Source organism: Thermobia domestica, chromosome 5, assembly GCF_964235325.1.
Source record: "Thermobia domestica chromosome 5, izTheDome1.hap1.1, whole genome shotgun sequence".
Taxonomy (NCBI): domain Eukaryota; kingdom Metazoa; phylum Arthropoda; class Insecta; order Zygentoma; family Lepismatidae; genus Thermobia; species Thermobia domestica.
In genome coordinates, this window is record NC_137458.1 from 248,305,199 (window position 1) to 248,329,421 (window position 24,223).

At 33.8% G+C, this 24,223-nt stretch overlaps 1 protein-coding gene across 1 annotated transcript; it reads right to left on the reverse strand.

The window, feature by feature from the left end:
• Window positions 1–4,355: 4,355 nt before the first annotated feature.
• On the reverse strand, window positions 4,356–9,682 carry LOC145684811 (uncharacterized). Its single transcript, XM_081757179.1, has 2 exons — window positions 8,541–9,682; window positions 4,356–5,711 (listed from the first exon to the last, which is right to left on the reverse strand). The coding sequence occupies exons 1-2, from the start codon at window positions 9,551–9,553 to the stop codon at window positions 5,690–5,692; spliced, it is 1,035 nt and encodes a 344-aa protein (XP_081613305.1). The 5' UTR covers window positions 9,554–9,682; the 3' UTR covers window positions 4,356–5,689.
• Window positions 9,683–24,223: the final 14,541 nt, after the last annotated feature.

Consider the following 24,223-nt stretch of genomic DNA (forward strand, 5'->3'; position numbering starts at 1 on the left):
TAAAAGAAGGATGCACTGAATCAAATTTTACAAATCAATCCCGAAAGGCAACCTATTCAATCCCATAAATCTTTTAAAAAGTGGAGGAAAAATTTCTTCATCTCCTTGTTCCCAAAAAGGTTCACATTTCTCGAAAAATAAATAAATTTCATTATTTTAACGTCCCATGATTATGTTATTTATGCTAGAGGAGACAGATGATTAATGAAAGTGAAGGATTGTAAAATTAAATATTGGTTTTTCGCTGGGAATCAAACCCAGAGCCACAGCAGTAAAAGCACATGCGCTAGTCAATAGACAACTGAAAGGACTTTCACAGTTCTCGAGAGGAAACGTTTCGGAATTTATCCCTGGCTAAAACTCGAAAAGATAATTTATTTGTCAACCGATAAACATACACTTAAAACAAACACAAGCATCGTGAGCCTTAACCTTAACTTGATTTAAACTTACAGTTACAAGGTATTGCGCAAATCTCTAAGCTATCAATCCTAAATTAATCTTTTACTCATTGATACTGTCATTCCTGCGTTTAACAGGCTGCTCTTGTTTTATAATGACATCGAATAAAACGTAATCAAGTTTTATACAGTCTACTTAATACAGGGTAGAAGCTCACTGAATTGTCAATTGTGCTATGTTGTTCTTAAATTGGTAATTTGCATTCATATATCACTATTCACAATACATCTGCATTACTGCAGGAGTGGTTCACTACAACTACATAACTTACGGCGTTCTTTATTAAGCGTAAAGAGATTAGGCTATGCATAACATCTAAACTGCAACTTTTAAAAACCGTTGGATACACTGCAGAGTGAAACTCTCCGCTCCCCTGTCCCAACGCGCTTGCCATGAATCTGATGTAAACACAACAGTAGCGCCATCCTCCCAAAACCGCACTGCTATCCTGGTCAAGTAATATCAGTCAGGGCCTGTTTAGTAGATGCCATCCCAGCATTTACTTGGTAGGACTGAAGAAAATCCAGGAAAACCCCAGTCAGGATGGTCGGCAGCGGGAATCGAACCCACGATCTCCAGAATGCGAAGCTAACGTTCTACCACTTGGACTACTGCGACTACTCTACTACTTGAGCTACTACATGTCAAGGTTCATTTCACTAACTTCAAAGATTTGCGAAACACTATTTTTGAAGCAAGAATGAACCGTTTTTAATCCCACCCCATAAGGATACGTATTTCGAAAAATCTTTTCTTAACTTTAGCATTCCCAACAAAATTTGTTTTATGTCCAAATTTATCGTCCCTACTTATAGCCTAGCGTATGGCCCAATACGGCCTATTATTATTCCACATTTGTAGAATACATATATTGAAATGCATTTTACTCATTTGTTAATTTCATTCGCTTTTGAGCAACGTTCAATTATATTTTATGTGGATATAGGATTTACCGTGATTTTATGAAAATTTTATTGTAATTCTCTGTTAACAATATTACATCTTGCTAGTGATTAATGTAATAATGGACCATAAATCAAATTTTTCATTCAAACAACTTCCCGTGGTATCAAATTAATTATTATCATTGTTTCTCCATCGGTGGAAAGGAAATAATTATATTGCGCAGAGTGCGAGAGATATGTTATTCCAATGCAGTTAGCATACAAACTTTTTTGTACTCCACCTAACATTTTTGTCCTTAAGAGAGGAAAAAAAAAAAAAAAGGAAATAGGAAACACAAAGCGCATCTTGCAGAAATTATCCACAACCAGAAGGTTATGCATTGTATGCACTTGTACTGTGGTCAGCATTTTTTTAAAAGCATGTTTGTGGTCGTGTTGATAACTTGGCATGTATACATTGTAATTGCATTTAGATGGGTCCACCCTTAGTAATAATCTCATTGTGTACCATCCCTCATATGGACATTGAACTTTAATAGGCCTATTAATATTTACGTCATTCAAAAGAGAATCTACCTACAATTCAGAAAATAACTGATAAATATTCTGAAGGTTATTACTGAGTAGAACTAATTAATCAATCTGCTTTAGACAAGAGAATCGAAATAGAAATGTTAACTTGATATTTTCTATAAAATATGAAATTGGTCTTATATTTGCTTGAATATTACAAACAGATGACACCAAAATTAGTCTATTGACAAACGCTTATTTTCTATAAATTTCTGAGAACTTTTATCAAATTTTTATACAAAATTTTATTCCAAAGATTTATATAATTTGAACGAAACAATCGTAATTAGTAAATTTATGAATTGTTATCTTATAGAAATCGGTAATCTGTATCTATCCGAATTATCTTTTCGTAAAAGGATGTTATTTATTTACTATTACCAACTTTATGTAACGGAAGATTATTTTCTTACGCTGAAAATATGTAGTGAACTTGATCACGGGGCCAGGGCTGCTCATAAGGGAACCATATCTTAATAGTGCTTTCTGCACGTTCTTAGACGAAGAAGGTGGAAAAACTCGTGATTTTGTATATACCAAATTGTGAATTGATCAAATTTGGAATTCCCCACACGGGTAAAATATTCACAAATTTTCTAGAGATTATTATAAATTCGATTAAATTAAAATTTACAAATATGGATTTAATGACTATCTAAACACTCTTTGGTGGCATTCAATGACTATTTCATTGGTGGCTGAAATGAATCCTCCATTGGCATTTCTCCAATTGGACTCAACCCTTGTTACCGGTATTTTAGCAGTACTAGTTTCACCCCCAAGGTTTATTCAAAGTCTTCTTCTGAAACCACTACTGGTGACAATAATAATACCTTGATGCTACGACTATTGGAAACTTCTTGACGCAGAAGAAGAATGCTTGAATATTACAAACAATGCTTGAATATTAGGACAAAAATGTTCATACACGTAAAGAGAGATTTAAGGTCTGTACAAGATGGAAAAGAAAAATATTTCAGTACGATTTCGAATTGTATTAGAGAGACGAGTTGCACATTTTCCATATAGAATAGTGGTTTATTAACTCAACACATTTAGTATATTCTTCTTATTGTTCGTTGACTTTTCAGACTTGCAAACTATGCTATGCATAACTAAGCTAAACTGAAACCGTAGGTTTATCAGTCCCATAGTAGCTGAAAGAACGTTTCGTTCTTAAGCTACGCATATTACCCAGTGATGAAACTATTTTTTTTTTTTTTTTTTGTAGTTTTCCCGCAGGATAAAACAAATATATTCCCTCTGGATATGTAGATTTATTTCTTTAAGCTATGTTTAGTTCAAGCGACTGTAGATCTTTTGTGGCTCTGCAGTGAATTTCCTTCTTTGTGTTCCTCTGTCTCTTTCGCTCGTCATGATGTGCTCTTATTTAAGTGTATGTAGCAGTGTATGTATCCACGGGAGGTGGTGGAGGCAACCACCTCCTTTCCAAGGCTACTCTAAACTCAATTGATTTTATGATACTCGTATACCCACTTTTATTCTCATACACAGGGCTCGATGATTCTTGGGCGCCTAGACAATTTAAACCAAAACATATATTATTTTGTCTCAATTTCTATTATTGTGAGGTCTGATTTTCGGAACTGGCGCCTACGTCATAAGTAAAAATTTTCTAGCACATTCGACTGGACTTGACTTGAGTTTAACATCCCGTTCAACAGCGAGGCTATATGAGACGTGGACCTACTGTCTAACGTGGAATCCGAATCACATGAGCTCCCGCCGGGAATCGAACCCGGGCCTCCCACGGCAAAGGCGCGTACGCTATCCGCTTAGCCACGGAGGAACTCTCTAGCACATTCGATGTATACGAGAGAGTTTGATAACAAGCCTTGCTACTCGACTAGATGAACTATTTATTTTCAAGGAAATTGCTCTTTCCATTTTCGGTGCCAGCCTTACCACATTCTGGTTGTCTGCATTAGAATAGAAACGTACTCCATTTTCATTTCTTCTTACCTCGCTTAATCCGATGACTCTCAGTTGATCTTCCGTAGGTTTTTTGCTTCTTATGACAGAAATTTTGTATTATACATAGCAATGATCAGTTTTAAATAGCTATGTAGTCTGTAATTCTGTATTCTTAACACCCTTTGCCTGCATGTGATTCTGAACGTTGACTTGCTCATTCACAATTAAATTTCCGGAACATGAGGAGCTTGGTTTATTCTGTCATGATTGGTGTGAGAAGTTTCTTACACATTTGACAAAAATCACTGTGCTGTGTAACGTGCGTTTATAAAAAAAGATAAAGAATTGAAAAAGTAATATCGCACCGTCACTGGTCAGGGTCACAATACGCCACCCCCAAATATTATAGTAGAGAGTAATCAGCATAAAAATTAAAGAGAGTCTATAAACATGTATAAGCACTCAGCTTTTAATTTACGCTATTAATCTGCATAGACGATATCAAGTTAGTTAATTTCAACTTCTCAATTCCACGTACCAAAAATAGTAAAGAGTGTTCAAATATCCATAATCAATTAGGTTGAATAACAAGTTTCTGAATTTAATGTAAATAATTATTATTTTCGAATTGAACAAGAAATAGGTACAACATCTTTCAAAAAATGTAACATTCAATAATGGTTCCAGTAGTCAACTACCCCAAGAGCTCAAACTATAATTCATGAAATTTCAAGTATTAATAATTATAACAATTTCTAATATTAATTTTAGGCTCATGAAATATTGAAATTTTGAAATATATATATAATTAAATTTTAAGACAAAAGCTGAATTTACAAGTTGACTGTTAAACAATTTGAACCTTCAGGTTACAGTTGACAAATTAATTGAATGACGGTCTATAACAGATTCTAAAGATATATTTACTCAAAATAGCAAAATCATGGAACAAACTCACCCAATTTTAGATGTTTAACTCAAAGTTATATTCCGGAAATCACAATAATTAGTCGTTAATAACAGATGAATATTATACACCATTATTATAACTTTAACAACACTTGGTCAAAAGGTCCGACCAGTTTCAATTTTCCCTGAATTCTGACGTAAACCGTATCTACAGAATTTCACGTTCAAAACTCTCACTAGATGGCATAGTTACCAATATATCAGTGTTACCAATACTTCTACTTTAATAACATTTGTTTGACTTTTTTTTTTTTTTTTACATACAACAACATCGAGAGGCCCCCATAAAATAAAAGTTGTACTTTTATTTTATAAATTATTTTGATTATAGCAGTCTTGTGTCAATTTGGTTAGAATATCAACACCTACTCCACCACCAACTACTAATACCAGACTCCTTCTCTCATGCACCACCAAATAAAAGTAAAAACTAAAAGAAAAAAATATTTTCCCCCAAAATCTCATTCAATTAGCATGCATCCATCTGACTCGCCCGACCTATCATATCCCCGTATTAGTAATATAAGGTCATGAGTAAATAATCGAAAATAATTTATAATAACAATTCCAATAAAGACCGAAAGACTGATTTCCACAATTTATATTTCCAATTTTAAATAATTTCCATTAATAGGAGACCTTCAATATAATTATAATTATTAATTTCCTGAAGTAGTAACAGAATTTTATATTAGAAATGAAAACAATGACTTACATTACAGCAGCTCGGGTAGTTTCAGAACAACATCAAAATGAATTATTTTTACCAGGACAACAAAACTTGCGTACAGCAAACAGGTTACAATCCAAAATTGAATACACGAAGTACAAAGTGAAAAGGACAGTCACACGACATTCATTCCAGGCCTGGAATACAAAAAATATATTAACATCACATTCATACAATATTTAAAATATATGCTGACCAAGTTGTTTATTTGTGTAATTCTATCTTTAATTTAATTTACTTAATTCAAGATTCTGACTAGAAATAGTTGATCCACAGAAATGAAATTACAGTTGGTTTGATCTTAATTATTAACAGATAATCTAGGTTCACGATAAATTTTTGTCATTGAAACATGTACTTTTCTTACATCATTAGGATTCTCAATTGATCTAACTTGTAATGTATTTTTTGTAAGTAATCTCAAAATCTGGAATGGGCCAAGCCACCTAGGACATAATGATTTAGTCACCTTATCTGCTAGACTAGATTTAAATTGGGACTTTATTAAAACCTTATCATTAACTTGATATGTTACTGGAGATCTTTTCCTGTCATATTCTCTCTTCTTACGGTGCCACGCTTTTTCCAAATTTTCTAAAGCTGTTACCCATAAATTTTTGTCCTTTTGTCTGATTTCATATTTATCAATTTCCCATTTCACATCTAGGGGATCGCATACATTATAATTATACACTAGCTCCATTGGTGAACATTTTGATTCAGTATGCTCCGCTGAGTTTATAGAAAATTCAATTTCATGGATACCCTGATCCCACTTAGTTTGTTTATTCCGGAAATAAATTTTCAGACAATCCTTCAAAACACGCAAATAACGCTCCGATGCGTTCGAAGCAGCGTGGTACGGAGATATACAAATATCCCTAATTCCTTGTCCGTACAGAAAATCTTTAAATAAAGATGAAACAAAGAGACTTGAATTATCATGGGAAACCGAATGGGGAAATCCGAATCGGCACATAATTTTATACAGCTTATCTCGTACCGTTTTAGCATTTAAAGTTCTAAAAGGCTCTAACCACATAAATTTAGTACAAGAATCTACAACAATGAGACAGTATTTGCCAGATTTTGATTCACATAGTGGCCCACATACATCAAAATACCATAGGGCGTTCGGAATTTTCTCATATTGAGAAATGAGTTGTCCCATAGACTGTCTATTTGTACTTTTATTTATTTGGCATTCCTTGCACCGTGAAACATAATCCCTAATGTCCCTAATTATTCCATTCCACGTGTATCTTGCACATATTTTAGAGATACTTCTCTGCGTTCCAGCATGAGCACCCGGTAATATATTATTATGATAATAATCAATTATAGATGTTATCAAACTCTTAGGAATACAAATCTTAAAGGGATTTTTAATAGCTTTCGTCTTTTTACATAATATCCCTTTTACCAATTTATATCCATCTACGTTTACATTATTTTCTAATTGTTCAATTATTTTCATCAACTCTTCATCCCTTCTTTGGTGTGTAAACACAGCCTGAGACGCAAATGGCATTAACCACAAGTTAATTTTACACATATTTGTTACCTCATCTTTCCAAGTAGGTTGTAAATCAACTGACTCGAACATCTGCGTGTCATGGACCCTGGAAATAAAATCTGAAGGCGTGTTTAACACACTAGGTACATGTTTGACTTCAAAATCAAACCCTAACAGCCGATATAATAAGCTTCCATAGATTTTTACTTTCTTTAAATTTCGTATGGCATATGCTAATCCTTGGTGATCAACTCGTACCTCGAATTTATTATGTAAATATGTTTTAAAACGTTCCATACATTCAACCAAGGCCATTAATTCCAATAAATATATAGGCTTATTTAAATCATAAGGACGAAGTTTTCGACTAAAATAAGCAATAGGCCGTAACACCCCATTACTATCATATTCTTCGAGACATCCCCCTAAGGATTTTGTTGATGCATCTGAACTAATTACAAACTTACCATTTAAATTAGGTAAACATAATACAATATGAGTCTCGAATAATTCTTTTAATTTATCAAGTGCCGCTTGCTGCTCAGGACCCCATACAAACTCAACTTTTGCTGACCTTAATCGGTTAATGGGTTCCAGAACTTCCTGAAAATGTGGAATAAATTTGGAATAATATTGCAGAAACGCTGTTAAAGCTAACAAACCTCTTCGATTTTTGGGGGGAGGCAAATTTTTAATAATTTCAAGTCTAGAGGGATCTAGATACAAATGATTTCCGTCAATAATATATCCAAGGTATGATACTTTATTCTGAAATAAGGTTGACTTACTTAAAGATAACGTTATCCCTGCTTCTCTGAATTTCTGCAATACCAATTCTAATACACGCTTATGTTCATCTATAGTATCTTGAAAAATTATTATATCATCGAAGAACCACTCAATTCCTAAATGTTTTATTGGATACAATATTTCTGTCATAATTTTTGATAACATATGGGAACCTGCGGCTAAACCGAATGGCAAAACACGCCACTGAAACAGCCCCCTATGTGTCATGAAAGCAGTGTATTTGCTAGAATTTTCAGTGAGAGGAATTTGTAGATACGCCCTCCGGACATCAAGATTTGATCTTATTTTACCTTTAGATATCTCAGCCAATATATCCTCCATCCTAGGAGTATATTGAGGATTTAAATACAACCGGGAATTTAAATCCTGATAATTAACTATTAATCTTTTGTCTCCCGATTTATTATTAACCAAAAAACTTGGAAAACACCATTCACTATCTGATTTTTCAATCACGCCCTCTTTTAACAATTCATCTAGAATAATATCCATATGCTTCTGATCTTGTTTGCTTAATGGATACGCCTTTTTCCTAATTGGTGTTTCATTATTAACACGTATTTGATATTCTACACCTTTCACCTTCCCTATTTTCTTACAAAACACGTCAGAATAATTATTAACAAGTTCATCTACATACCCTTGCAATGTATTGTCTTGTTCCAATAATACTGGATCTACCATCAGAGGATTTGTACAGCTATTCTCCCCAAGACCGCTCTGCAGTAAAGAATTTGGTACTTTTTCTTCCGTACAGTTGGCAACTCTGCTACTCATTGGGCCACTCACATTGGATGTTGATTCTCCAATAAACCATCTGGACAAGGACCCCTTCGGAAATTGGCTGGAAAAACCAAAACAATCACCAGCATCATCGTTGTCTTTCCTTGGATAAGTAGGAGAAATTTCTGACCCCCCACCTCTCATTGAATCTACCGGCGAATAAGTTAAAGGCGCAAATTGTCCTTCTAATTTCAACCACAGTTTGTTAGCAACCAAATCCAAGTTTGCCTGAATTTGCTTAAGTTCCCTTATGCCCACAATAAAAACTGGACTCAAATTAGGCACAAGAAAAAACTTCAAATTATAGACCCTTCTACGGAAAGTTATAGGTAACACCACATATGAATTTAATGTCAAAGTTTTATTATCCACACCAACACCAGTAAAAGTTTCACTTTTCACAGTTATAGGTTTTGTTATGCATGAGTTCCAACGTTCAAATTGCTCTTTATTTACCATTGAAATAGTACTGCAGCTATCTAAACCACCGTAATATTTTTGTCCCATAACAAAAGCCTGAACAAAAACAGCAACGATATGTTTTTGACGTAAAGCGGTATCTGGATACTGTTTATTAATTTCAGAACTTGAAGGTTTCATAAATTCCTCAACACTTGAATCACACCGGGATTTCACTTTCGTGGGCCCCATACATATCATATTACGTTGTTTTTCAGAGTTATGCTCAGACATAAATTGCCCCTTTTTTGAAGTTTTTATTCTGGTAGAACAGTTTTTAGTAGAAGTTCCTTCCCCACGACCACTATTTACAGAACCAGTTTCACACATCAGATCACTATTAGTAGGCCGGGATTGATACGAGGAATGCACATTACGAGTAGTGGAGCGATGCCGATCACTCACGCCCATGTTTGTTTTCACGCCAACTGTCCGCCTTACATTACAGTATTTGTAAGAATGCGCACCACCACAAACATAGCACTGTAACTGCTTCTTTTCTTTAACACTTGAAGCAGATGTCAGTCCTTTATAAACCAACAAATCATTTTTGTAAAGTTCATATTGATTTACCGCAATCAATAATGTTTGCCAACTTTCCGGTTCTTTATCGCGAAATAGATCGTACCTAAGTTGCGGATTTAAACCATAATAAACTTGCCGAAGAATAGCTATATTATCCATTGCACATTTACCCTCCAGCAACTCATAACAAAGGCGTATTTCCCTAATATATTCAGAAGCACTTTCATTAGGATATTGTAGCCGATCAATAAACTTATTTCGTAATTCTCGTTTACCCAGCACCGAAACCATGTCATTAAGTATATGAACACAAACAACCAACCAATTGTTTGTTGTTGTAAACTCACTTATCAACTTCGAATGCAACTTACCCGAAGTCCGAGATAAAGCAGAAAAATATAAGGCCTCGTCGGGATATAACTCAGTGGATTTAATATAATATATTGCCTTCAAAAATTTAAATAATTCTTCATAACGTGAACCATCACACTGTGGAATACTTTTTATTGCTTCTAAAAAGCTAACAGTTGCAGCTGACTGAGTCACATTTGAAAGACTTGTACGTAAAGTTAATCCAGCACAACCAGCTGGTGGAACAAAAGCACCTTTGCTTTCTTTTTCTTCGTGAGTATCGAAGAACGGGTTTGAGTATTCGCCCTGAACACCTGTTTGCACAGGTAACTGACCTTGACCAACTAAATGGTTATCAACGACACGTAATCTATTGGCATTATCAGTCAAGGACGAATGTCTTTCTCTTCGTATTTCTTGATACGAAGTTGAAGATAAAAATGGGTTTGTGCTATGCAAGGTAGCGTTTACGGAAACATTTCCTCTATTTTCAAGAAATGATAAATCCCAATCAAGGGGATTATAAGGTTCCACTATCCCTCCATCGCCATTTGGGAAAGAATTTAAATGCAATTGCTGCCTAATCGGATAATCTCGGTTAACCTGCATTCTTACAATTTAGATAATATAATAAGTTATAAGATACAACTTATGCTAAAATGAATCGCTTTTGATTAATAATATTTCTAGTCAAAACCTATAAATCTAATATGGTGAGTCGTAGTTCCACACTGATACTCCCTACTTAGATTATCCTACCATTCACAATTTCTAACATATCAAATAACTACAACCATTGACAAAATTTTAATTTTCAACAAATGCAACTTTTTGGCAGGAGAGAATTCAGGGAAAATCATGTGTAACGTGCGTTTATAAAAAAAGATAAAGAATTGAAAAAGTAATATCGCACCGTCACTGGTCAGGGTCACAATACGCCACCCCCAAATATTATAGTAGAGAGTAATCAGCATAAAAATTAAAGAGAGTCTATAAACATGTATAAGCACTCAGCTTTTAATTTACGCTATTAATCTGCATAGACGATATCAAGTTAGTTAATTTCAACTTCTCAATTCCACGTACCAAAAATAGTAAAGAGTGTTCAAATATCCATAATCAATTAGGTTGAATAACAAGTTTCTGAATTTAATGTAAATAATTATTATTTTCGAATTGAACAAGAAATAGGTACAACATCTTTCAAAAAATGTAACATTCAATAATGGTTCCAGTAGTCAACTACCCCAAGAGCTCAAACTATAATTCATGAAATTTCAAGTATTAATAATTATAACAATTTCTAATATTAATTTTAGGCTCATGAAATATTGAAATTTTGAAATATATATATAATTAAATTTTAAGACAAAAGCTGAATTTACAAGTTGACTGTTAAACAATTTGAACCTTCAGGTTACAGTTGACAAATTAATTGAATGACGGTCTATAACAGATTCTAAAGATATATTTACTCAAAATAGCAAAATCATGGAACAAACTCACCCAATTTTAGATGTTTAACTCAAAGTTATATTCCGGAAATCACAATAATTAGTCGTTAATAACAGATGAATATTATACACCATTATTATAACTTTAACAACACTTGGTCAAAAGGTCCGACCAGTTTCAATTTTCCCTGAATTCTGACGTAAACCGTATCTACAGAATTTCACGTTCAAAACTCTCACTAGATGGCATAGTTACCAATATATCAGTGTTACCAATACTTCTACTTTAATAACATTTGTTTGACTTTTTTTTTTTTTTTTACATACAACAGCTGGCCAAGCTTGTTAGTGTCCGTTCCCCTACCATTATTTAAATACGTAAGTTTGTAAATCTGTAATAAAAAGTTCCCGTCTGCACAACTGCGAATAGTGGGCAAAATATTTGTAAGTAGATTCGCCGGGTTCCACACATCTTCAATTGATTCTTAGCGTTTCCTATCTGTCAGATATCAGACACCGTTTGCAAGCTTTCATAACACATAATTCAGGAAAAGGAATGTAAGAAATTAGAAATACAAAGAAATTGGAAAGTTTAATAATAATAGAGAAAATGGTAATTACGTAAACATTATCATGTGAGACTTCAACGCCAGAATAGGACAAAAAGAGACAAACGGAAATTCTAAAAGATATTTCAGGAGTGGCGAAAAGGAAACACGTAGAAACCTCTTAATAGAATTCGCTGAAACTGAGATTTATATTATGAATTTCCTCTAGGAAAGATTCCAAAAAATGGACATGGCGACACCCGAATGGAAGGACAAGCAAAACGAACTATTTCAAACAGAATATACACGGTTGAAGACTGAAATATTTTCAACAACTTCAATATAGGAACTAACGTTCAAATAATTTGGTGTAAACTTCACCTCTGAAAATCAGAAACTTCATATCTTGTTACGTAGGACTGTACGTAGAAAGGAAGATTCTCCAAGAGCAGCTTAACGTATTTCAACTGAGACTGAAAAGCTGTTTCTCTGCACTCGAAAAATCCATGAACATTTCAGAACCTGACGGAAAGATCACAAACATTCTGATGGATATAGCTACGAAGGTGGGAAGTACTAAGATAAAGAGAAATGAGAAAATCTCCAGACATACAAGATGTAGTGATGAAAAGAATGACAAAGTGACATCTAAAATAGGATATGTGGAACCTCGCAAAGCAATATGAAAATACATTACGGAAGGTATAAGAATGTTTAACAGCAATAATGTGCGAAAAATAGTTGAATATATGAGTCTTAAAATGGCAAAGCAGAGCGTAAGCAGTGAACTGACGTAAATCGTAGGATTGAAAAGAGAAGATGACACAACCACTAAAACCCGTGAAAAAAATTCTAAAGAAAATTTAACTATTCAACAAAAAATTACATTCAAATGATGAACCGGGAAAGAAAGAAAGCCTAGATAAAGTAACAAAGATTATCCATTGCTGTACGTTGAATTCGAGATAAGAAGCATGAAACGAAGAAAGACATCAGAAGATGAAGTTATTAGACATAGTAAAGTAAGCTGACGAAGAACTGAAGAAATCCGAACACAGTTTTATACAAAAAGATTACCAAGTGATTGAGTTTTTTTTAAGAAGTGAAGAAGTGCCATGATCATATGCGGCATAAAAAGGACAAACATTACGTCTTATAGACCTTTATTTTTTCCTGAAATTTACAATTTTTCTAAAGTACTGACAGTTCTCTTCGATAAGTTTAAATTACACTCAACCTAGAAACAGGCTGCATTTAGAAGATTTACAACATACTAGATTACATTCAAGTGATGAGAAAATTCAGCAAATGGTCAAACAAGTATTAATTACTCTTATGTACTGCGTTCATTGGCCATGTAAAAGCTTTTGATTCCGTGAAGACCTTAGCAAGTTCTGTTGAAGAACCTTATATTAAAATTATAGATTTCCAACTCTTTTCCACTAGAAAGACTACAGCTATAAGAATAGAGAAAGAAATACATAAGGGTGATACTAGTTTTACCAGACATTTTCACAAACCGTGTTTCTATTTCTGAAGTGCTAGAACGAAGGATAAATATAAAGGAAAACATCTTACCTACCTTCGTTTCGCTAATGGCATCAATCCCTTTGCGAACAACGGATATCTGGAAGGTATCGTAGATACTTTGAAGAGCAAGGAAGTCGGGTTGAATATGAATATAGAAAATACAAAAGTGATGTTCACCAAAACAATTTCGTAAGCAAATTAAGCATTGAAGTTGAAATACAGAATTAGATATTAAGGCTACTTTAGATAGGAAGATTGTTCATTTGAAGTAATATTAAACAAGAAATTAAGAGATACTAAGTGTACTTGAGATAGGAAGAGTGTTCATTTGAAGTAATATTAAACAAGAAATTAAGAGATACTAAGTGTACTTGAGATAGGAAGAGTGTTCATTTGAAGTAATATTAAACAAGAAATTAAGAGATACTAAGTGTACTTGAGATAGGAAGAGTGTTCATTTGAAGTAATATTAAACAAGAAATTAAGAGATACTAAGTGTACTTGAGATAGGAAGAGTGTTCATTTGAAGTAATATTAAACAAGAAATTAAGAGATACTAAGTGTACTTGAGATAGGAAGAGTGTTCATTTGAAGTAATATTAAACAAGAAATTAAGAGATACTAAGTGTACTTGAGATAGGAAGAGTGTTCATTTGAAGTAATATTAAACAAGAAATTAAGAGATACTAAGTGTACTTGAGATAGGAAGAGTGTTCATTTGAAGTAATATTAAACAAGAAATTAAGAGATACTAAGTGTACTTGAGATAGGAAGAGTGTTCATTTGAAGTAATATTAAACAAGAAATTAAGAGATACTAAGTGTACTTGAGATAGGAAGAGTGTTCATTTGAAGTAATATTAAACAAGAAATTAAGAGATACTAAGTGTACTTGAGATAGGAAGAGTGTTCATTTGAAGTAATATTAAACAAGAAATTAAGAGATACTAAGTGTACTTGAGATAGGAAGAGTGTTCATTTGAAGTAATATTAAACAAGAAATTAAGAGATACTAAGTGTACTTGAGATAGGAAGAGTGTTCATTTGAAGTAATATTAAACAAGAAATTAAGAGATACTAAGTGTACTTGAGATAGGAAGAGTGTTCATTTGAAGTAATATTAAACAAGAAATTAAGAGATACTAAGTGTACTTGAGATAGGAAGAGTGTTCATTTGAAGTAATATTAAACAAGAAATTAAGAGATACTAAGTGTACTAGAGATAGGAAGAGTGTTCATTTGAAGTAATATTAAACAAGAAATTAAGAGATACTAAGTGTACTTGAGATAGGAAGAGTGTTCATTTGAAGTAATATTAAACAAGAAATTAAGAGATACTAAGTGTACTTGAGATAGGAAGAATGTTCATTTGAAGTAATATTAAACAAGAAATTAAGAGATACTAAGTGTACTTGAGATAGGAAGAGTGTTCATTTGAAGTAATATTAAACAAGAAATTAAGAGATACTAAGTGTACTTGAGATAGGAAGAGTGTTCATTTGAAGTAATATTAAACAAGAAATTAAGAGATACTAAGTGTACTTGAGATAGGAAGAGTGTTCATTTGAAGTAATATTAAACAAGAAATTAAGAGATACTAAGTGTACTTGAGATAGGAAGAGTGTTCATTTGAAGTAATATTAAACAAGAAATTAAGAGATACTAAGTGTACTTGAGATAGGAAGAGTGTTCATTTGAAGTAATATTAAACAAGAAATTAAGAGATACTAAGTGTACTTGAGATAGGAAGAGTGTTCATTTGAAGTAATATTAAACAAGAAATTAAGAGATACTAAGTGTACTTGAGATAGGAAGATTGTTCATTTGAAGTAATATTAAACAAGAATTTAAGAGATATAGGCTGGAACGCATTCAAAAGAAAGAGCTTCATATTGAAAACCAAATACCAGTGAATGTAAAGCACAAAATTCTCAGTGAATGTACGCTGCCTATTTTGACATATGGGTAGAGACAGGAACACTAATAAACTTAGATATTCACCTCGGTGGCTCAGTGGTAGAGCGTTCACCTCTGGTACGCGAGGTCCCGAGTTCGATCCCAGCCCCCGCCAAGTGAACTTTGTGGTGGACAACACCGTGTACGTGGGTTTTCTCGGTGTTCTCCCGTTTCTTCTCACTTTCTTCATTTTACCATTTCATTCATTACTCATCATCACCGTCTCCTTTAGCCTAACCGACATAATCGTGGGACGTAAAACTCACAGATTTCAGATTTTTCATGATATTAAATTATTACTGGCATACCATACATGCTTATCCCAGCTCATCTCAACCATTGATAACGTCCACATGTGCTCTCCAATCATACACACAACTAGAGGGAGGCTAGGGTGTCTGGCCCCCAAAATCACAATGCATCATTATGTGTTCCTTTAATACAAAAAATAAAATTTAGATGTTTTTATGAGATCCAGTATAATACATTCGCTATAATTCCCATCCACTTCTCTAGCCGTTCGTGCTGACACAACTCGAAATTTGGGGTATTTGTTTGTGGTAATCAGCATAACAATTATGATTGATTTTTGGGGCTTTTTGTTGCTGTACACAAAGTTTGCGGTAACTGATAAATAGATGTAATGATCGGAATGTGCTTCAGAGAAATTAGGGAGATGTTAGGGAGCTAAAGTGAACGGGTATAATGAGAATTATGGATATCAAATAGGAATAATTCTTGATATAGCGAGGTTTAGAATTGTTACGACTTTGCTCCCTAGCATATTTATGGCTCTCCCAAACTTTTGTGGCTGGTTGCGGACCTGCCTTCAATTACGACATTTATTATCCAAGTAGCGCTATGTTTTATATAGTAGAAACCAGTATAATGGTTGCTTGTTGGTCCTAAAATTATCTTAAGTAAATTGCAGTAAACATAAAGAGGCACACTTTACAGTAATTATCAATCTTTTAAAACAGTGGGTTACATTCGATTGGTGAGAAATATGTTACGTTATAATGTCTTGTCACGGAACACTAGACGATAATATAATTTTAAATACTTTTACTGCATACTTAAGGAAAATACGTGATTTTTTCTCTCCTGACTTCAACAAGATGGTCCTGACAACCGGATAATTAACGTTAAATGGGTTACTACATACATATACTTTCTTGGTGAGTGTTAAAATACACATACTTAATTACTGATTCGCACATCAGAAAACAACTGAAAATATTGTAATTTCAGTAGTGTCCAATTCAATATAGTAATGTTAATTTGTATGTAATTAACTTCTCACTTTCAATCTATTTATTAATATTGCGTCAATAATTATTTTCATGCTTTCCTTTCTAATTACCATATTGTTTATACTGGCATATGTCGGGATATATTAAATTCTATTCTTTCTTGTGACTGCAAATTAATTTCTAGTGAAATGGCTTGGGTTTTATTACTGCTCTATCTTATTATATCTCGTAACATGCTATTATCGCCATCATGGTTTTTATTTTCACTTTCTAATTCACGTTTGCTACAGTAGTATGTAATTGAATTAAGTATAGTTTAGTTTAAAGTAAGCTTAAATCATTTGAAGCAGTGGGGTCAATTAGAGAACCAAGGAGGAAATTGCATCCCCTTGGGTTTGATCTCGGATGCTTATGCAGAGTATTAGGTCATAAAACTCCATTTTTGAGTCTTAAGTATCACTGAAAAGAGGGAAACATAGTTGTATTCTTTACACATTGTGTATAGAGAACTAAGTAAGAAAGGTCGGGGATGTTACTCTGACTTCATATCGATACCATGCTTAGTCGACTCCTTTTTGCATATAAAACAATTACTCAAAGAAATCCTAGATCACAAAAATGTTTGAGTTGCGAGCGTTAAAAGTTCAAAATTGAACAGATTTTGCAAAAGTTTGAAGTAACTTTATTGTTTTTAAAGATAGAGGCTTCATTCTTGGTTTCGGGAGGATTTCTTGGGCGCCCAACACAGTGATGAGGTTAAAACCTACGCATTTTGCAAGATAAGGGCACTAATTGGGGAGGAGGTGGAGGGTAATAGCGTCTTACAACTTGCAAATTGCCTTCTGTTTGGCACACCGGGTCCATAGGATGATAAAATGTGTTTGCTACCCCTAATCAAGTATAATGTCATTCAAATGTTACTTTCCTTTACGACCATCTTCAAATTGAACAATGCAATTTGTCTCCGAAACGCTTGGCTGTGAAACTAACGTGAACGGGACTCCGAATCCAGTCGGCCTCTGCTTATGCATTATGGAAACGGTGTTTTTATATCTCATAACTAGTCATTAAAAAAAAATTCAACGGATTTTAATGACATTGTTGGAAAATACTGGTCAAACTTCAGGGAATATTATACAATATTCGGCGATAAATGTGGCCAAAAAACAAACAATCGGCTAGCGACGATGTATGCAAACATCAGTTTTCTCCAGAATAAAACCCAACTTGTTCACAGCTTTGAGCGAACATTTCATCTAATATATTTTATTATTATTACTTAGTTTTCTGTTTACTTTGTCGTTGAATATCTTCAAATATTCCCTGGAATTTGATCAATATTTTCCCATAATCTTCATTCTAATTCGTTGAAAATTAAAAAAAAAAAAAAAAGACATGATTAGTGATGATGTATTGAAACACCGTGTTCCGTAGTGCATAAGCATATGCCGACAGGGTTCGGAGCACCGTTCAGGATGGTTTCGCGGCCGGCCGCTCTCGCGCTGCGCGATCTGTTAGTAGAAGCGCCAATTCCGCACGAGTAACAACAAATGAAATGCCGGTGGTGCAAACTGATATTTGTCTTCACTGTCAGTGCCAGCCTGCGGTGGATAATTTATTTGGACTAACTTCATTTTAACAATAAACTGATTTTTCTTTTCCACTATATTGTAGTGCGCAAAGTGCAAAATTTTTGCTGGACAGCTGATCCGGACAAAACAACACTTTGGTGACAGAGACTTTTGAGAAAATATTGATCTTACTCCTACCTACAGAAGCGAAAGAACATCATACTGTAGATCACTGTTGCCACACTTGGTACAATTGTACCAAATTCAGCCCTTTTTGTCATTCGTCGGCCCGTTGGTACCACGCTGGCATTTTCAGCCCCTTTTGTGAAAAAGTTAGTACAATTCTACCCAATTCAGCACCATTTAACAAATACATGTCACATTTTCAAAAGTGTCAGTAACACTTTTCCTACATCTCTTTCTTTTGATGTCTTTCATGGAAGGTTCTAGGACCCTGGACCGGTTTTACATTTTTTACAAGTGTCAGTTAACTTACCTTATATTCTTCATACAGTCTATTATCCTTCTTTGGTCATGAAATAAGCGAGAATAAGGTGCAATAATTTATTTTTTAATATTTTATTATAACGTACTGTTTATACACGAACTCGGAGATGATTGATTTGTTCCTAGTTTTATATTTTTTCATATATGGTAATAATACTTTTTTGGTTTATTGGTCATTTAGAAATAGAGGAGCCTTTGGTTTCGTTACAATACGTACCGAAGGTGATAACTGTTTTCCCTTTTAATTTGCGGCCTCTGTTATACTTCCTACGTGCGAGAAAAGTTTCGTCTACTTCCAAGGTTGTTCGGGTTTCTCCTATTTGGATGGTTTTAAAAAGTAATTTTTAAAAAAGAGCATTGTTGATTTGCTCTCTTGGAAGAGGGGGGTGGGAGTGTTCTAGAACTTCATCTCTTTTGGTTTCGTGTTATAGAGCCATGTATTACACTGGTATAAAATAATGAATTCAGCCCCTTTTGTTTCAAGTTGGTACTATTTTTCAGCCCACTCCAGAGCTAGGACTGTGGTAACACTGCTGTAGATTATCACAAAATTAATTATGAATAACACGACTTTCTACATTGTTCCCGTTTCCGAGACGAGTGTCATTGTTCAATTTGAAGTTGGCCACACAGGAAAGTGATATTTGAATGACAATACAGTCAAATAGAGTTTAAAAAAATACATTTTATTAGCTTATTAACTCGATATGTTACACAGGAAGCAATTTGCAAGTTGTAAGACGCCATTACCTTTCACACCCTCCCAAATAAGTATCCTTATCTTAACAAAATGCGTACCTTTTCACCACATCATTGTACTGGGGCACTCATGGAAACCTCCCGATACCAAAAACGAAACGAGTATCTCGAGAGATGGTTACTTCAAACTTTCTGCAAAATCTGTTCAATTTTAAACTTTTAACGCTCGTACTTCAAACACGCTAGCGATCGAGGATTTCTCCATTTGTGTAATTGTTGCATATGTAAAAAGGAGTATAGTATCGGTATGAAGCAAGGGCCCATCAAGGAGGCAAGGTGGGGCGCTTGCCCCCCCCCCTTTACAGGAAATTGTGATTCGGAAGATCGAAAACCCAATAGATAGTTTAGAATAGTTACAGCAAAATTTGAGACTATATTTGAAATGTCACTTATACTTGCCCCCCCCCCCTTGGAAACCTCAACATGGGCACCCTTGGTATGAAGCAAGAGTAACACCACGCGAACTTCCCTAGTAAAACAGATTCAAACTTGTACCGAAGTTACGAACTTGTATATTCTGAGGTTTGTCAAGAAAACATAAACATGCTTAAACTTTCAATTAAATTTTCCCGTAAAATCTATTTTTTGAGTCAACACCCTTGGAACAAGCAAACAAGAAGTAACATACTAATGAAAAATGTGAAACTACTTATGTTGTGAGGAATATAAAATTTTCCCCAAAAGCATAATCTGAAATGATTGGTTTGAAAAATGTGTCAGTAAGATGAAGTAAAAAGAAATAGCAAAAGATTTTAAACATTACCGACGGAAAAATCTATTTCTATATGCAATTCTAATGTTGTGAAGGATATATGTAGAAAAGAATCAAGATTTGATGATTATTGGTTTGGAGTTTAATATTTCTTTTCGAACACTCTCGTGGTTATATGTCAGCGTATACGTCTTTAGGACGAGAGACCCAGGTTTGACTCTAGGTGGGAACTTATGTGGTTCGAATTCCACGTTAAGCTGTAGGTCCGAGTCTCATATAATCTTGATTCTGAAAAGAGACAGTAAACTCCAAGTCAACCAATCAATATCTCTTTTCAGCACCGAGCTTATATGCGACTTCGACGTACATCTTAGCGTGGGATTGAAACAACTTATTCTCTCACGAGGAATCGAAACAAAGTTTCCGCTAGTAACGTTAATTCAGATTTTGCGTGGAGCTGTACCAGGAGTTCGGTAAAAGAGGGAAGAAAAGTACCAGCATTTCTTTTTCAGTATTAATCAATATAAGTTTTCGTAGAGAAGAGTGAACCATATTTGTCTAATTGATAAAAGGAAAGGGAAAGCATTCAAATCACATAGACCCTATAGTAGACCCAAAATGTGAATGTTTGGTGCGATCTCAAGAAATAAACAAAATAATAACATAAAAAGAAGTAATAAAAGACAGGAAAAACTCAGAAAGAAATTTGTACAAACCAATATTTGTTTCGCACTGTGTCTCTTGTTGTTATATTGTTATTAATGTATATTCTTTTTAATTTATTTTCAGGTGGCGGTAGAGGAACCAGCCCAAAATAGTGCAATGAAAACTTTAATGAATGACAAATGATAAAAAAAGAAAATTTATCTTATATATATTTGTAATATTCTTTTACAGGTTTGTCTGTTTTCGTAAAAAAAAGAAAGAAAAAGAAAAGAAAATAATAATAATAAAAATGAAAATAATAAAAAAATAAAAAAGGTACATTAAAGGACATGGTTTAAAGTATTAGATGCCATGCTAGAAAAATATGCCTCACCTCAACCTTCTGAGGAATAATAGCCGAAAAAAGAAAGAGAGATACACGAAAATAAAAGTAAAGAGAGAAAGGCAGAGGTAAAGTTGCGACTGCCCTATAATAAGTCCAAAAGTAACTGGCAACGGCAGGGGAATGTGGAGACCTAAAAAAGAAAAAAAAGACCTTATAGTATACTATAGGATACTTGTGGTATAGTAAAAATATGATAATTGAAATAGCATACCCTATGATTAGTCCCGCTCTGTTCCTATGATTAGGTCCTACTGAATATTCAACACATTTTTGTATGGTATCCAAAATACTCAGATCACAGAAAACGTTTTAGAACTGTCTATAAGGGATCAATCAGGTTTTAGGGGATAATACGGTCTCAAGTAAATATATTTTTACTTTTATTCCTGACATTGGAATAGTTTGGTTCCATCTTCCTTTTAGAGTTTACCTGTTATACGTTATTTGTATTATTGCTGTTTTTCGAGTTTGTGTCTTTTTATACGTGTAAATTTTGTATTTTCCTATTTCTTCCTCCTTTTCCTTTCAGAATTTTTATGACGAATTTTATTTTCTTTAGATATTTTAATTTTTATCGGATTATTTTTTCGAACTTACATTTAATCTGCACGTTTTTAGAGATTATTGCCGGGGAGCACTTTTGCTCTTCTACAGTACTGGTGTTAGACAAAGAGATCTCTTTGCCTAATAAAGTTGTAGAGAAACAAATTGCAGAATAATACACGTTTATGGGAATTACACGAGGACGAAATAATGAGCAAGTCCATCAGGTATTATAACTTACACAATATACCTAAATATGTACAGTCAGCAGTAAAAGCGAATACAAATACCATATCAATAACTTAGAAATGGGTACAATCTTTTAGTACATATTTCTGTAAATTTAAAGAAGTTTGAGCCAATATACACTGAATCATATATCATAGACGGAAAGGAAATTATTTGAGATGTGTTAAAAGACACACACAAATGTCGATAATGTTTGGCCAAAATTGACCAAATAAGAGCAAGTATTAATAAACATTTTAACTCACTATTCAGAGTTGGATTTTGTACAGTACTGGAAGGAAAGTGGAAGTAAAAACTAGATATGTGGAACCAAGAACAGATAAGCCAGTACAGGCTTCCTCAACCTATTTTTCATATTATGACCCCTTTCTATCATATCCTATTGCCAGCGAACCCCATAAATAATTTCCAGTTTCTAATAAGTTTAGTGAATATTCTTGGCTATTGTTTACAGTTGTATGAAATGAAATGAAATACTCAGTTTAACGCCCCTCATTTATGTCCATTAGGCTAAGGGAGACAATTATTAAATCAAGTGAATAACAATGGAGAACTGGTTGAATGAGAAAGTGGGAGGAAAGGGGAATACCCGAGAAAACACACGGGTACCATGTTTTCCACCATAAACTTACTTGACCGGAAATCAAACCAGGGACCCCAAACACCAGAGGTAAGCGAACTATCACTGAGCCAAGTTGTCCCCATGTTTACAGCTGCATCTGTATTTTTCTTGTAATTCTACATGCAGTTTCTTTTTACCAGTTTTATTCCAAATGTTTTTTAAAACGATTCTCCATTTGTTTAAAGTTTTGTTTGATGTTCTATACTACTTAGAGAATAAGTATTGAAAGTATGCACATCATAATAACACATTTACAAAAATCTTTAATATTTTTCCGCTACTAGGTAATAACTATTTGTCTTTTTCACCTCCTTTCGTGATCCCCCCTCCATGTATTGCATTCGCGACCCCTCTAGAGGTCTCGACCTCCAGGTTGAGAAATATAGCGCTAGTAAATATCAGAAAACGAAGACAGCATCAGTACAGTATGCACGCCGTTGGTTCGCGGAGTCCCAAGTTCGATTTCTGATGGGAGAACACTAAAAATTTTGAACGCATTATGGTTATTTCATACTTTTTATTGTATTTATATATTTATTATTATCATATGTTTATTTTTTTTATCTCGTCTAGGTTTTTATTTCTATTATGTACCAGTTTTTTGTTTCTTATATTTTGACATGCTCGTTTTTAAATTTTATTTATGGCAGTTTGAATTTGTCAGTCGTGTTGATCGTGTCGGGAACAAATAGCCGCAATACTGACATCTTTATTAAATCGCAATGAATCAATCAATGAAATTGTAGATAAAGTGTCTCATAACTCGGTGCTGATAAAGGAATTCTAAACTCCAGTCCAACCGCAGTAGCAATAATAGGTAACCGCACTGATTAGACCAAAAATGTGTTTTGTAAAGGTGCTTAAGAACCTCCAATTGATGAGAGAAAAATATATTTACTTAGAGTTTAGACTAGCGCAGATGTTACACGTATAATTCAAGAAACAAACACAAAAATGATCTCAATAGATTTCCCCGCTGTTACGTTCTCATGACATTGAAACTTAAATTTCCGTATTGGGAAAATCCCTACTGGCAAAGTGCAAACACTCATTCGTATGTGATGCGTATGTATTAACTGAAGACGTATGTACTGGTAACGTACGTGCTACGCTTGCAAACGACCATACAATACAATTACTGTATTTTACAAGCTTTCTTTTCTTGTTTTCTGAACTCTTTAAAGTTACCTCCAACACCTTTGCTTTCAACGGAAAGAGATTTAAAAGAAAAAGAGAAGGATACTCTTTTCATCTGTTTAAACGTTGATTCAAAACCAAATATTAAAACTCCTGTACTGTATTTGATCTTGAAGTTATGTAATGTTTGTAGTCGTTTGCTTTATAATTTAGCTTTACTCAACATGATAAGCATAAAATCTTAATTCTACAATATTATTAGCGCTTAATGGAAATAATTTTGTCTTCAGATAATAATAATAATAATAATAATA